Raw genomic sequence first — 17,111 nt, 5'->3', positions numbered from 1 at the left:
ATTTTGCATGGAAATATTAAATATGAAATTAAATATATTGTCCTTTAAAAAAAATGAAAACTAAAAATGTGATAGTAAAAGTAATAAGAAAAAAAAATTTTTTTGTGATTTTAAATTTTATTGTAGAAAACTAATTTTAAAAAATGGTAATATTTTCGAAATAATGAGACTCCTATGTTAAACAAAAACTGTATAATATATTATATTATCATAATATTTTATTATTAAATTATTTTCTTATAAGGTACTTGCGAGAAAACAATTTATGGATTGAACGAAACAATACAATTATATTGAATACTAATACTATTAAATTAACAATTAAACGCTCCAATTCATAAAATTCACTTACTATTTATACATGCTTGCTTATAATATTTTCTTTCAAGTCTACTTAATATTACTATAACGTTGATAGCTAAAAAAAAAAAAATTATTACACTACACTTAAGATTTATTTAATATTTTAAGTTCAGACTTCTCCATTTCCAAGACCAATCTCGTGTAGGTACCTACTCCATCGATATTGTCACTTGTATGTATAATAATATAAGGTTTTCAGTAGTCACAGCAGCAGTATTATTAATCGCTTCTAATACGATCGTGTATATTTGTTTGCATCAGGTGAATCTACATCAGCCGACTAATTCGCGAGCGCATGAGGAAGGCAATCGCGCTGCAGTGATCGTCGCCGGTCGGCCGACCGCTGCCGCCACCACCGCCGACGCCTCCTGCATACCGTCACATCAACGATGACGACGACGACGACGACAACCAAAACAACGGCGATGACGGCGATCGCGATCTGGTGCGTGGCCGCCGTGATGGGCGCCGCCGGTGGTCTGGTGTTGGACGGCACGTACGGCCAGTTCCGGAAGTGGAACGCGGGCGTCAACGGCACGCTTGAGATGGAGTTCAAGACGAGGTCACCGAACGGGCTGCTCATGTACACGGACGACGGCGGTACGTACGACTTTTTCGAACTGAAAATGGTGGAGGGCACCATGCGGCTACGGTACAACCTGGGCGCCGGTGCCCAGATACTGATGGCCGGCCACGATCTGTACGACGGCCGGTGGCATCGGACAGCCGTCGAGCGCCGCGGCCGCGTCACCACCCTGACCGTGGACAACGCGACCAGCGCGGCCGCGTCCGCCGGCAAAGAACTGCAGTTCGGCCGGCTGGCGTCTAACTCGGCCGTGTACGTGGGAGGCATGCCAGGCTGGTACAACGGCCGGCTCACCCGGCTCGCTCTGCCGAGCGTCATATTCGAGCCCCGGTTCAGCGGCGCCGTCCGCAACGTTGTCTACACGGACGAATTTTACCCATACCCGAGGCGGCAGACCGCCATCACCGACCCAGCTCGACAACCAAAGGTCAGTGCATTTTTATACCTTATATTATTATATTCATATTACAATAATAATACTATTAAACTTATGTTGGGTTTCGTGAACATTTAATGAATCAATAGTGAGCTACCTACTAAATATGTTGAGACCCATGTTTGGTCCATTCAATTTTATTGAACTATTACGGTTAAAATCTATTTTTCTTCAACCCGGTTATGAACTGAATACTCTACAAAAATATTTTTTAAATAAACATTTATAATCCCGATTAATTACTGAAAAATGAACACTTTTAAAATACAAAAATATAAATCTACTAGTCTGATGGTAAAGTAAAAACTACATTTATTATGATTATGTTTCAATGCACTCCCTGAATGTTGTGTGTTGTCAAACACCTGGCACAGATACCCAAGTATGACTAATAAACCGACGAGGGGAAGATAGAAATTATGTAATTCAGAAGATTAAAAAAATGCCCAATAGCCTTCCTAAAAAACTGAAATATAACAGTAGTGATACATACACCTTAAACAAATTGTATGTATCATTAAGAAAAAATGGGCTCGGAAACATGAAATATCTTAGCCAGGTGTTAATAATACATAAGTAGTCAATTCAGAAAATGTCTAAGTGTTAAGTAATACAAACGAAAGAAAAAAGATTTAGCTTATTAATGAGGTAAGTATAGTAAACTTTAAATTTAGGTTTAAAAAAATGTTGTTAGTACGCAAACTTTTTTTTTTAATTTACCGTGAAATGGTATCACAACAATATTATTGTTTTTTGCATATTAATTTTAAGTAAAACGTTTAGTACCTTTGACTATAACTGATCATGATGTTTTTCAGTTAAAGTTGTTTCAAAAATATTATTTTCAAAAGAAGTTTTTAATTGGTTCAAAACCATAGCTGGACACTAAAAACTGAAAATTATTCTTCTTTTCGTACTTTTTAAATACTATTGATGACCTGAGAGCTAAAGATGTTGAAGGACTGATACACACAAGTCTTATTTTAAGATTACACTACTTATAAAAACAAGTTGGAGATTAGAAGTTAACTCATGATTTAAAAATATATATAATAGTCTGTTTTACACTCGCAACTCTTCGAATACCTAACTTACTGTTTATCGTATAAAATGGTAAAATGATTTTGGGTATCATTGAATTTAAGCTTAACGCATAAATTACTGTGACCTACTAAATTACGAGGTACACTCATACCCTACTATACTACAGACTTCCTTCGTATTTATCATACATTTTTACTAGTACTTGCAGCACTCTTTATGTAATTAAATAAAAACCATTTTTTAACAGTTAAATGGAAATTAAAGATTACTTGTATGAATATTATGGGTTAATTTTCTAAGGGATTTGCATCAGTATTGACTAATATTTCAACTAAAAATATGTGTTTTTTCTTTTTAATTACATTTAACATGTCGTTGATAATTTATAACTGTGTAAAGCTACATACCCACGTCAAACGTGTTATTGTAATTTAAATGTAATATATCCATAACATAATATATAAATAAATAAATTTAATAATAATGTAAAATATTTATTGCCTGTCCTATTAAATTTTAAATAATAACCTTAAGGCATTGATAAAATTGGTTTTATTGATTATTTAATTTGTTAGTTAGTACAATATTTTATGAATAATATGATTTAAGCAAGAGCTTTGAAAATGAATTAAGTTTTAAATAAAATTAAACCTATCAATGAGCAATTTTAATGTTTAAAAAATAAAGCAATGGTTGAATTACAATTGCATTTCTTCACTCTAAAAACATTTTTAAAATGTTTGTAATTTGAATAAAAAATGTTTAGATTATCATCGTCATCATAATATACAAAATTATTATCATTATTTACAGCACTTAAGTACTCAATTAATTCGAAATGTTCATACCTACAAATTGAATTATATATTATATTAATATTACATTCGTATTGTTAAATGTTTATTACACAAGTGAAACCAAAGTTTAGTTCAATTGATAAATATACATAAGCTCCGATAATATACAATTCACATTGGCCATTAACTACATACATTTTATATTTTATACATATACATATTACATCAGTATATTTGTGTTATATGTATATTCTAAACTAAAACATGGAATATTTTAAATTGTTATAATATCTTTGTCTGTACCTTCATCGTGTCATTAGATCACATTTTCACTACTTCAATACTTCATATATTATATGCTATTGCAAGTTATTAGTACATTATAATAATAATAATAATAGAAATAATAAAAAAAATAATACAATAATACAATTTAGATAAGATATTATCGACGGTTAACGATAATAATTTATTGGACTTTGCAATAAATTGCCGTTCAGTAAAATTTTGCAATTGATTGTCACGAAGTGAATTATTTACGGTTGATCGACGTATATCTCTATATTATACATATACTATTAAGCGTTGGCCTGAACGAGTCGTAGAAAAATAATAATTATGTCTATAAGCAATTTCTCATCAAAATATTTTAGTTTTTATTTAGTTGATGTATATAATAGTGTACACTGTACACTATTCGTTCATTAGACTAAATTTGCTTTTCCATAAAATACTACCAATTAGATCACCTTGATAGACCGATTTACATTATGACATTTATTACTGAAGCATTTAACATTTCAAATTATTTTGAAACTAAAACAAAATATAGTTCATAAAATATAATCAGCTAAAAGTAGTAATAAAGTGGAAGCTGTCCAATGTATTTTCCTCAATTTACACAGTCAACATTTCAACAAAACATCAAACATCATATAAGGTCTGATTCATGTTCTGGGAAAAATTAAATCTGTAATACAGGTAATACAACCTGTATTAAATATTTGGTTTTTAACGTTTATATCAATACTGTTCCATTTAAAGCGGTGAATATTTGTAGTTATAAAACAAACAATATTATAACCATAATTTTGAATGACTGACTGAAAAAAAACTGGGAATATATCTAAAGAAACACTAGACAACATAAGAACAAAAGTTTAATATTTGTTCCTGATGAGTAAAGCTATCATTACAAGTGTTTTTATGAAGAATTCATTTTATAAACTTTATCTCATTTTTTTATTTTCTAAGTTATATTGTTAGCCTTAGTATTGATTTGGTTAATATTTCACAAATGTAAACTAAATTTTTGTTTTTCATTGGATTTTCAGTATCCATACAAAAATATAAATTTAATAAAATCGTAGTATAGTTGACTAGCTTATTGATAAAATAAATGAAAAATGTACAGCAGATATACTTACAAATAGACAGATACCTTAAATGTATCAATAAATTACAGACGCTTTGTTAAAAATTATATTTTCAATGCAGTACAATTCAATCTGTGGTCACCCACCACCCAATCATCAACCATGAGTCGAGGTTTAGCTGATCCAGAGCGTCGAAGATGATACATTAACATTTAAAAAGCAGTGCAGATTAACGCAAGTTAAATTAAGAAGATGGATAATAGGAAAGCAACAATATAACCTATATAAATGCCATATTTACCAGAAAAAAAAATATAGAAACAAATGCATTACATTGTTTCCAATATTGAATAGAACTCAGACTAATCTTCAACAAAATTAATTTTAGCAGGCAGGTATAGTATTAAGTTATATCAAAGCACATAAAAACTTGAAACAATTCCCAATAGATGATTCTAGATTACAAATTATGAAAGAAATCAGCATATATCAGCATTGGAGGCCCTCTAATACTGACCTCTAATAAAGGATATACAAAAACAACTGGCAAGTTTTGCTGTGCTGAGTACGACTTTGCTGGTATATGAACAACGTCACATTGAGAAGGTTAAAAAATAATACTAAAAAAATAATAATAATATATTTACTATATAAATTTAATTAACCCGTTATCGACCAGCCGGAAAGACACATACTATAGTATTATAATACTAATAAGGTATACAATTTGTTCTCAAAATATTTTCTCGTCTACACATAAAAAAAAAGGCATTATTGAATCGAATTGAGAGTGAAAAGGAAAAAAAAATTAGTTAACAATTACTATTAACAAAAAAAAACATCAGTTATCTAGTTATACAAATAATATTAAGTAAAGAAATAAGCGGATACTAAGTGATGACTAATGAGTTATGCTCAGGACGGCTAGACTTAAGACGGCCAAGAGATGATGGCCCTAAAAAAGGCTGGTATCGTAGCACTGTAGAGGGCCTGGTGTTCACTGGTCATCTTAAAAAGATTAATCTCGTTATAATAGTTGGTGTTGGGTAGAGTATTCAATAAGTCGTTCTTGGTCAACGACTGCGGAGTTGTCGATTCTCGATTGCATGCGCTTTACATCGTCGGTGAACAAGTCGTATCGTTGGGTGGTCTTGCGCTCAAGACGTGAATAGCCGATGGACAGTGTTCTCGCGACCACTGATCGTATTAAGTTACGTCCCTTGTATGGACGCCAGAGGAAGAGCACCGGAGCTCAGTCGTCAATTCCTGCTATCTCTAACTAGACAAGCGCTGGCACTCGATGGCTCGAAAACCAATTTCAATCTTCTCAACGCGTCGTTCCTTTCCTTACCGACCTCGTTTCTCCATCCCCACCCATAGATTTTTTTGGCTTTTTCGGGGGCGGCTTTTGAGCAGGAATTCCGGGGTCAACGGCAGGAATTGGTAGGAATTGAGTACTAAATATTGGCGTTGGAAAAAGTTGAAAAAGTCAAATGGGTGGGGGTGTGGAAATGTACGTCGACCTAGGTCAATAGTTTTTGCAATACTCCGCTATTATTGGTTTAGAAAAGCGCTGGTGTTCGATAGGAAATCTCAGTCGATGGTTTTCGTACGATGTCGCGATGTCAGGCTGAGCAAGCGAAAGTCACTCGGGACTGATCTGATCCGGATCGCTTGACGGTGATACTGTGATAAGATTATTTTTTTGATTGTGGTTGTGTTCATGTGTCTATGTAGAACCTCGTTTCTGCAAAATGTTGGAATGCCTATCATTATTCGGATTGCTATTGTTTGAATGGATTCGAGTTGTTGCCATTGAGATTTAGTGAAGTAGTGTGCCCAGCAATAATGGGTGTGATGTAAATTTTCAAAATTGTAAAGCGGGTATTTAAGGGTATTCGGCTGTTTTTGTTGGTCACTGGCTGGAGCATACTTCTTGATTTCATTGCCCTTTGTTTGATGTTTATCACATAAATAAATTGCTCATTAACATGTCCGTTGTATGCTGTACCTACAACGCCAGCGCTACTTATCATGTTTGTTACTTTGTTGATTTTTAATGACATTGATGGCTATGTTCTATAATATATACAGATGTCTCTCCGGTACTATTTACCAGTTTACCACCGGTTTTTTGGTATCCTCTTTCCGATAGTGAAATTTGCCATTTGTTATTTGATATTTTCGATACCTGCAGTAAAATATCGTGTTATGCAATCAATTGATACGTCACCAGCTTTCATATCCCACTTTCATAAATTGTTATTGCCATAAAGTTTGTGTTTAAGTATTAGTTTCAATTTTTACGGGTTTTAATATTTATTTTGTGTTGTTACATTAACGGATTGGTCACTAATTGCTTTATGGATACATAAACCCCGTAAGTGGTATTTTTGGAGCTCTATCATACATTGTTAGTTTTGATAATTTTCTGAAATTTCACATTTCGGAATCTACTAGAATTTGTTACATTTTCCCCCTGGATAAATACATTTATAAATAGGAAACCTTTTTGTTGTTTTCCATGTAGGTCCATATCATATTTATTGTTTTGTGTTGAATTATGTAGTAGAATACAAATATAAAGAAAGAGAAGACAGGTAAGGGGATGATTTGTAAGCAAAAATCTGTGGTAAACGTAGCGTGTTACTTGATATTACTCCACTGTAAAGGACAAAATTGAACCATAGATATTATGTTTCTATAATTTATTATGATTAAAAAAAACCTATGGTGTAGTAATTATATTATGCATTGGTTGTGAGGGGCAACCTAGGTATTGTACCATAAAATTGTTCGCTACAAAAAATGCATCATGATTAAAAATAAAAAAGCTGTATCCAACCCAAAAATATATGCACCTCCTTATTTTAACACTGAAGAAATACTTAAGACACGATATGTATAGGAATGTCGATGATTCTTTCGAACGTGTAATTAGAGTGGTGTGGTGGTAATTCTAAAAGGGAGATATTACGACCAACCCAGCTACTCATACTACACAGGATAGTAAATTAGTGTTCGATATACTTAGTACGATATGATAGACCTTGAGTATGCAATGTACATAATATAATGAGTTTACTCGGTCTGGCGTCATTGAGGCCGTTTAGTACTTTTATTTTTTTTATTCTGAAGGCATGTGTTTGTTAAATTATTCTACCGCTGTATATTATTCTGTGATCAATACGTGTGTTTAATTTGTATGTGATATATTTTAATTCACTTACTTTGCTCGTCGTTTGTAGTTACTGTTCAATGAGTAAAGCTGATGTATCTATAGAGATGTACATGAGGGGTCGGGTTCGATTCGCACTACAGTATTTATATCCTAATTCGATAAATTTAGTATCATTATGTGTTAAAGTATTACGTCTTCTATAAATTTAATAAAATATTGCTCTACTTCACATAGGTACATTATTGTTTTAAATGAGATTAAGGTAAGAAGAACATCGTTAATATGTCTTAGTGTGCTTTGTTGTATTATATTTTACTATTGATAAGTGCGAGTCTTTTAAAGTAATTTAATTTTTAAGTAATCCTAATGTGATTTTTTTGGTTAGATATATAATAATCTAGCTAATGTAAATGCTTATTTTATGGTGTGGTTAAGATTTTGATTGTAATTGTATTCTTAATTATAACTACTAATATAGATTTGTGACAGCCATTCGTTTCTTTCAGATATTAACTTCTATATAAATACAGTTAAACAATCAGACATTACAATAATACTAATAGTACTAATTTTTAATATTATAGTGCTAATAGTTCTTAATAAATAATTATTCTGTGTAATAACTATCCTTATGTAAATTTACGAATCGTAAATATTATACTAATAATCAATGCATAAGATACTTAAATAATATTTTACTTTAATTATTATTGTATAACCTATTAAGTTTAATATGCTTAAATTTAGTATCGTTTATAATAGGTTAGATTGGGAAATAAAAAAACAAGTAAATATTATTTGGTTAATAGTACAATATAAATCATAATATGAACATATCTGGATGTTCAAATAAAAATTATAATAATAATATTATATTGTTATATCATATAAGACGTGTGGACGCACGGTGGCCAGTACTTGTTCGAATGGTAAAAATACATTGTAGTAAAAACTGGCGTGGTCTTGATATTTTAACTAACAGACCCTGATCGAGAGCCTTTTCGTTTAACGTCTATATATGATTATTGTAATACTATCCCTTTTACGTTTGGTAAGTATTATTTGAACACAACGATAAGGAAGAGCTTTTGGTCCGTAAATGTATGTACGACGGTCTAACGTAAACACTGCCAGTGTAGAGCATAATATGTGTTGTTCAGTAAAGCATTGGTGCATATTTTGTTCAGATGTGTGTATATTGACTGTACCAACATAATACGTACATTCATTATTGTATTATCTACAACTCATCTGATGGTCATGTCGGAGTTATACATTCTATGTTTTTATTTAAATATCATTTGAGCCATCATTTTATGTAACAAATCAAATGATTTTAAAATTTATATTTTAGTTTATGTTTTTTTTGGTTGAATGTGATATACAGTTGTTTGATCTTGGGTGTTTATGGATGTGGTTATAACTCTGGTTTTACATTTCAATTTTCTTGTTCTTGACGTCTTGCTGGTACTGACATTCTCTTTCGTATCACTTGTTGGCATGTCATATAATCCTATTTGTCTCACCATTATTCTGTTGTCAGGTAGCTGCTTGAAATCACATTTTGTGCGAACGATTTTTTTTTGTTTGATGGACCTTCTATACCATATTTGATTATTCTGCCTGAGACTGAAGTGATGGAAATTTGGTTGCATCTGTGGTTTATTTACCTTTTATTTTTTTTGTGTTCACGTCATCATTTTATTCACATTTTTTTTCCAATTTTTTTTCACATAAAAAAATATATTCTTAATTGGAAATTGTTTTTGTGATTAGGTACATTGTTTAATTCTTAAAAATATTTGACTTTCAATTCCTTATTGCTTATTTTCCACAAATAAATGCTTAAAAAAGCGCTGAAACATAGTTTGGTTCAATAATGCATGCTTAATTCATAATTGTGTATCATATAGGATATCATTGTCATCTCTATCTTACAAATGGACATGATTACCATATTAATTTCCATGTCAACATGAATATTTGTCCAATGATATTATGGAAACAAGTGATCGTTGTCCACTGGCAAGACGTGTATGAGCTTCAGTGATAGTCCCACAGTTGCTTCAATTTGAGATATAACATTTATAATTTATAGACTCCATTATAATGTTCTATATCTTAAAACTATGGATGTGGGTAAATGCGATACGAGGGCTTGCTTGAATAAGTAAATTGTTGGAGTCTTACACACTGGGACAATACAAACTGTGGATTTCAGTTTGTGAACTGAGAAGTGCTATTTTATGTCGTTGATGATGATTTGGCGGTCGCCATAGTTGTGATTCGTCGCTGATCAGTGGTAGAGGTGGACAGTTTAGAGTAGGGAATCGATTTAAATCAAAATGAAAATATCGTTAAAAAAAAACTGGAAAAAATTGTCTAATGAATAGATTCAGAAATAATACGAACAAGACATTTAAGATGGCGTGCAGGCGAACACTGAAGACTGAACTATTGATTACTGGAGTGAGTCTGAAAGAAACCGGACTAGATCAATGATTAAATTATTTCCAAGATTAATCACCAAAAACATTGGAACACAGTGATAGATTCAGACCGCCCTTAACTGATCTGTGGCATTAGTCTTGTCTTCTAAGTGGTTGATAACTGTAGCCACTAAGTTCAAGAATATAGTTTACTCCAAACCCTAATCCAAACTAACCTAACAACTACATTTTTGATTGGTGGATCTGATAAGTGTTACCATAATATTGTGTAGTTAGTGCGTAGTGCTTATGGACTATCATTGGACATAATCACTTGCTACTGTCGTAGGGTGATGATTTGCCACAGCCCATGACATATTCGGGTACATATGTTGTGTATTATCTTAAGTAAGTATAGTGTAGGGTTTGCTTGTCTTAGTGACATACTGTATCCAATAATATTATAATTTTTGTTAAATTTTTTCTGGCTGTGCTATCAGTTTTGTACGACACTTGACTATGCAGTGTTCTAATTTTCTGAGTGTTTTCTAAAAGTTCATCATTTGATGCTTCTGAAACTGACCGTTTTGGTTTGTTCATTATTGAGGGTGTACCGTTACAACTTCTAACGAATTCTGCAAAAAGTTTACTTCAAAAGACTTTTTGAGATAATGTTTCAGTGTCATACCAGTATAAGGGATGAATATTTTTATGTTATTATTTAAATTCCGTTTTTTATACTTTCACGCCAACTTTGTTTAAAAGTAACTTACCACAATAACCCTAACTAATTTGTTATATTATTATTAGTGTTTTTATTATTTGAGGTAGTATTAATGGCGTTTTAGTAGACACTAATTTTCTCAGATAATATGATAGTTGAAAATATTGTCGTATAAAATGTGTACTAAACCACTACAATTGCATAAGAAAATGGAAATTAATTACTAATTACCGTTACCTATAGTAATTATGAAAAAAAAAACAAAAAACGAATACAAAATTATTATATGACTGGATAAAATCTTAGGCACATTAGGTAAAAACATGAATATAGTCCCTTTCTCATATAATAATATTGATTAATACAAAAAAGCCCATTGTTATGAGCAGGTCACGTACTTAGTTCAAAACAAAAGCCGTAGGTCAATCGCGTATGGTAGGTCACACTTTTTAGTTGAAAGTGTGAATTCAGAAAAGATTATATTATTACGCACACAGTTTAGTACAAGAATTTAGATTTAAATTATGATTACAAAATATGAAAAATATTAAAGAAAATATTGCATATAATAGAAAGCATTAACCAACTCGTTTTTTTCAACACAAATTAAGTTTTACTGAGAGTCTGGCAGCATTTGATTCAATTGTTTTCATTCTATCCGAGCTTATGTTGTTATTTAATTTGTATCTAGTGTCAATCATTTGTATTACATTTTTTTTGTAATGTGTAGGGTGTCTTACGTTACATACGTACAAATTGCATAACAGTTATGTTTATCAGCTTTGAATATTAAAAAAGAGTTTATTCCATCAAACGATATTTCTGCACTGATGTTCAATAATTTTAAACTTAGTGGCTGAAGTATAATAATGTATATGACAATTTCAATAGTAAAAAAATAACACAATGATAAATGTATGTAACTATTAAGACTAATAAATTAAAGACTAATTATTTTATTGGCATTTTTACAGTGTCCAACTTTACTGTGTGTGTACAATGAAGGAAAATCGTGCATGGTATTTCGTTTCGTTAGATTTTTAAATTAAAAGCACGATATTTTAGAAATTATTGTAGTGGTAAAAAAAGTTTCGGTGAAGAGATAAAATTGATCTTTCACTACATATAATAATATATATTATTGTGAAGCCGTATTCAACGAACGTCCCTACACCAGCGGAAAAACTCGGACAATTATCGGAATAATGGGTGCAATATCACAGTGACGTAACATCATATTATAATAACGTAATAATTAATATACTGTGGTCATGTGCGATATAGACGATTTATGAATAATATCGATTTTTCAAGTTAATCACTACTCGTTTGGCCAAATCAAATAAGTTGTACCTACAATATAAACGTTCGATAGTACATATAGTATGTTAAAATAATATAATTATTATTTTGAGATCAGCGGCTTTGCTGCACTTTTGGAAATCATAAATCGCCGTACAAACAATATTACAGCAGTATAATAAGTATTTATGCTGTTGTATTATCATGGTATCGTATGGAGCCCAGTGTCAAACTATAAGAAAAATGTATAAGACAATATTGAGGATTTCTAAATTAGTAATTTAAATCACTGTTCTGTTGACAGCTCTTCACATAACTGATAGTTAGATATTTAAATATCGAAGTTTTGATCTATTTGTCCCAACTTCCACTTTTTATCATCAAATTAATCAAATGTTATTTTAAAAACTATTTGTTTAAAATAATTATAATTATTAAAGATAATAGTATTTAAAATAATTAAGTTAACATCATCAATAAAGTTTAACATTCATTATACAAAAATATGTGCTAAAATTAGATTAAATTAAACATACCTTATATTGTGTAAACTTTTGAAAATGTATTCTACCTATTTATTTTATAAATATTTTGTTTTTTAATAAAAATACTTAGTTGATAAATTATCGGCCTCAACTAAAATGAATAATTAATAATGATATAAAGCACAGTTATACACTCGACTAGCATCAAAGTTTTAGTTTTGTGCATTTTTTTATGCATACCTATATCATATGATAGTTGTATGAAGACAATTATTAAGCTTTATTGAACTATCCACCAAACAATCTAGTTTAATAATACTATTTTTAGTTTTCAATAAATTCAAAATATATATTTACCATCTAATCATTTTTCAGAGTAAGTTTGAATTTAATTTTTGAGAATAGATTGTAATAAGTATTATTTGTTGTTTCTAAAGCGGCCGTGGTGAAGTATAACGGAATTAATTTTACAACTAGTTAAAACTTGTAAAGGGTCTATAAATATTAGAATAGTTGACGGTAACACTCCTGTTATCCTGTTTAACTACTAACATTTCAGAGAAGTTTAACTTTTCAGGAATGTGAATAATATTACTAGTCCTAACTCTTATGGAATGCAGGTAACTCCAGAAACGGGTGACATCGATCCGAGGAGAGAATGTTAATAAGTAATTATCAAATTAAAATTACGAGAAAGTTTCTCTTGCTATGGAAATTAAATACTGTTGAGATAGGATTGAATAACTAGTACTAATTTCTTTTCTGTCATACTTAACTTAAATAAATACTGGAAATTACACAAAATAATATTAAACATTGACATGTTCACATTTACATAAAACTATTTTAAACTGTATTGTTGTAAGTGTTTTGCATTTTCAAAAGTATTCCGGAAAAATCATTAAAACATTGAAATAGGTACATAAATAAATAAATTGATAATCATTGTTTTGTCGATAATCCAGTAAAGTAGGAAACAACAGAAAAATTGAAGGATTGTTTGGAAACAACTCGAAATACTTGTTATGTTCTTTTAATTTAGTTAATGCCTAATGAACTTGAAAAATACTTTGAATATAATGAAATATTTATATTTTTAAAGAACTAAAATGACTTCGAAAAATGTTCACTGAATTATTTTAAAAATAAACACATGCAATTGCATTTTGTTTTAAACGTGGGGAAAACCCTTTAACTATTTATAATGAATAATATTATGAAAATAAAATATCGATTTCATTTATTTAGTGGTTTAGTTCTTTATTGGGATCTAAACTTTGACTAGGCTGTATTGTTGATCATAAGCTTTGTTCATATTTGATTTAAACTAGGGTAAGGAATTTTTAAAAGAAAAATTAGAATTATTGAAACTCCGTTGTTAGGTGTAAACATAAAGATTTAAATAAATACATTATTATTAAAGAAAATATTTTGTGTCTATAAAAGTAGTTTTAATTTTAGGTTTTAATCAAAAATATAACTATTGGTAGTCTCAAAATTATACTATAACACTTAAGTGATCAGATGTTTGTTTTAAATACCTAATCAAAAATTTAAAAATGATCAACTATGTGTGATAATTTAGGCGAATACATTTTGATTGTTTCTCTTATTTGAAATAACATTGTCTAAAACTAGGAAAAAATGAGCTAATGAAAACCATATTTTTAGTGACATACATAGTGGTTATTATTAAAATCCATATGAACAAACTTGATTCATTTGTATGAACACATATATAATAAACGAATATTAAATTAACTAATAACCATAAAAATAAACTTTTATTAACTGGAATAATTATATATAGCATTTCATATTTTCATTGAGAAACAAAATCGATGAAAAAGAAAATATCAATAGAAAATATGTTTATTTCCAATATAGCAAAATGTTTTAACGCTTTTCATAATATGTAATTGTATCTAGAACCTACCTATAACAATTATGACAGGTACATGTACAAACAATTTTAAGTAATTGACTGAAAATAAATTCTTTGTTTCCTTGAATTAATAGGCGTATTACCAACATTGTTTGTTTTGTTTATTCAACAAGTCTGATTAATATTGCAGATGTTAATCAATATTTTATTCGGATAATGGTTAATCTTAAGTGTTTTGTCACCCAAGACAGTCCGGGTTAAATGGGTTATTAAATTTAGAATATTTAAACGTTATTCGAATGTCAATAATATGGTTAATTGTTAATTTAGGTATAAATACACTATCAGACTTATCAAGACAACTGTTTTTTTTACAATTTATAAAATAGATATACATTATAAATAATACCCACAGTTTAAATATAATAGTAAATATCAATTATGGCTTAAAAAATGTGTATACAATTTGAGTTATATAATTAGTTGATGGGACTGTTGCGTCTGTTGCCGTTTGAACTATAATGTTTTAAATTGGATATCTAAATGTTGTTAGTCATTAATTTTTGTATTTATTTTAAAAGTGTTGAAATACACATATTATTATTAATGCAGCTTTAGATATTTAACCGGAACAAAAAAAAAATAAATGTATTCATTTAAAATTGAAATACTCGGATTCTAATTAATTTAGATGTAAAATTATATACAAAATAATATATTTTATCATATTTATAATCGCCTAATCGAAACCCTCCGAAAAATAATACTTGATCGCAATAATTCGGGGAGGCAGGGCATCGATTAACTACCATACGAATAGATTACAGCACATTTACCTGTATGGAAAGTGTTTTTTTTTTACATAAAGCTATGTTGATTACTATACAATACTGTAGACTGGACTATATTATTAAACCGTACGTCTGTACATGTATATATATTTTGTATCTATGGGATATCGAATCCCGAACGAACTCACGACTACAGTTAAATAACCTCATTATTTGGTTTTTACAATTGAAAAACGATAGGTACACAGGATTCGAGCAGTATGGTTTAAATAATATATTAGTGATAATTATATTTACGATCATGGAACGAGACACAATATAGCGTGTAAAGTATTATCCGAACCCGACTGCGGTCACAGCGGTGGTTCGGCGTCCCGTCTTTCTGGGTTCATGTGATGTAATCTAATTTGGCGACGTGTGTGAATAGGCTGCGAACGGTCTAGCCACTTGTATACGTTGCACGCGCTGCGGTTGTATTACACTTTTCGGATTCCATTAAGTCCTCAGACATTTATCTGTGAACGACCTTTTGAATTCACTTTTGCGGTACTACGGCCATTTACGAGAAATACCACAAACGCGCGAAAACACAGTGCGCCGTGAGCTGGTCCGAAAGTGTCTTTCGGGTATTTGACGTAAAATAAATGAAAGGACACATTATTGTTACACACGTCGACGGACTGAAATAAAAAAAAAATCCGATGAAACTCCTTCGCAATATCTGTCGTTAAATTAATATATTCGTCCTCGATTGTATTTTGTTATATTTTCTCACAGGGAACACATAGTTAGGTACATTGTAATAAACCTGAAGGTACTTTTTCTTATTATTTTCATTCTTAATTCTTATAATTTATGATTTAATAAAATAAGAACTACTATTGTTACATAATCTTTTTATTATTTATAAATAGAGCTAGCTCGGGCTAACATGCAAAATAAAAAAATATGGATTTAATTTAGTTAAAATATAGTAAAGTAAAATATACAATGTATTTATTAATTGTTTCCGAACCATCATTAAGCGAAATAGAAGTTTTTTATAATTTTAAAATAAATAGAGTAACTTTTAAGCTAAATCATTTTTGTTCAATAGACAATTGAAAATGTACACATTTTTGTAGTTAGTTAATTATTTATAAAATGTTCAACTTTTATAGCTGTTGATCAAAAATATAGAACAAATTTGCACACAAGTTGTAAATTCTGTAAGCAAATATCTATAAATTATATTATATAAACACAGTTTAAAAAAAAAAGTTAATCTATATTCAAAGTTGGTCAAAATTAATTATTATTAAATACCTAACTAAGAATAATGGTTTAAGTTATTTTGTTGTAATTTAAAAATTATGAGGTATCGACCAACTTTGAGCTTTTAGAGTTTATTATTATATTTAAGAAAAAGACTTTTCAAATGTGGTTTTTTGGAAAAAATGAATTTAACTGTTAACTGTAGTAGGTACTGATGCTTAATATTAAAATAAATTACCTTAATCACAATACCATCATCAAATATGCTAAATTACTACGTAGGTAAGTAATGTCATAGACTGACAGAACATCTTTGCTCAGAATCGTTTTTTGTATAAAATGATTTTATGTCATTGGATTCAAATTTAACACCATCCATTTAAGTGACCCACGGGCCACGGTGCAACCAAATAAACAGCAGAGACTCGCTGTTATGTATTTAATGTAAAATATGTGAG

The 17,111-nt window shown here is 30.1% G+C and overlaps 1 protein-coding gene across 1 annotated transcript in view; it reads left to right on the top strand.

Moving 5' to 3' along the window:
* LOC111026782 (neurexin-1-like) overlaps positions 1-17,111 on the top strand; it is a 235,915-nt gene that overhangs the window by 35,086 nt on the left and 183,718 nt on the right. Inside the window, exon 2 of the mRNA XM_022304917.1 lies at positions 625-1,376. Within this exon, the coding sequence (XP_022160609.1) occupies positions 753-1,376 (624 nt within the window). The 5' untranslated portion in view covers positions 625-752. The remainder of the gene's footprint in view (positions 1-624; positions 1,377-17,111) is intronic.

This window comes from Myzus persicae, unplaced genomic scaffold, assembly GCF_001856785.1.
Source record: "Myzus persicae strain clone G006 unplaced genomic scaffold, MPER_G0061.0, whole genome shotgun sequence".
Taxonomy (NCBI): domain Eukaryota; kingdom Metazoa; phylum Arthropoda; class Insecta; order Hemiptera; family Aphididae; genus Myzus; species Myzus persicae.
This window is presented reverse-complemented; position numbering and strand designations above follow the sequence as displayed.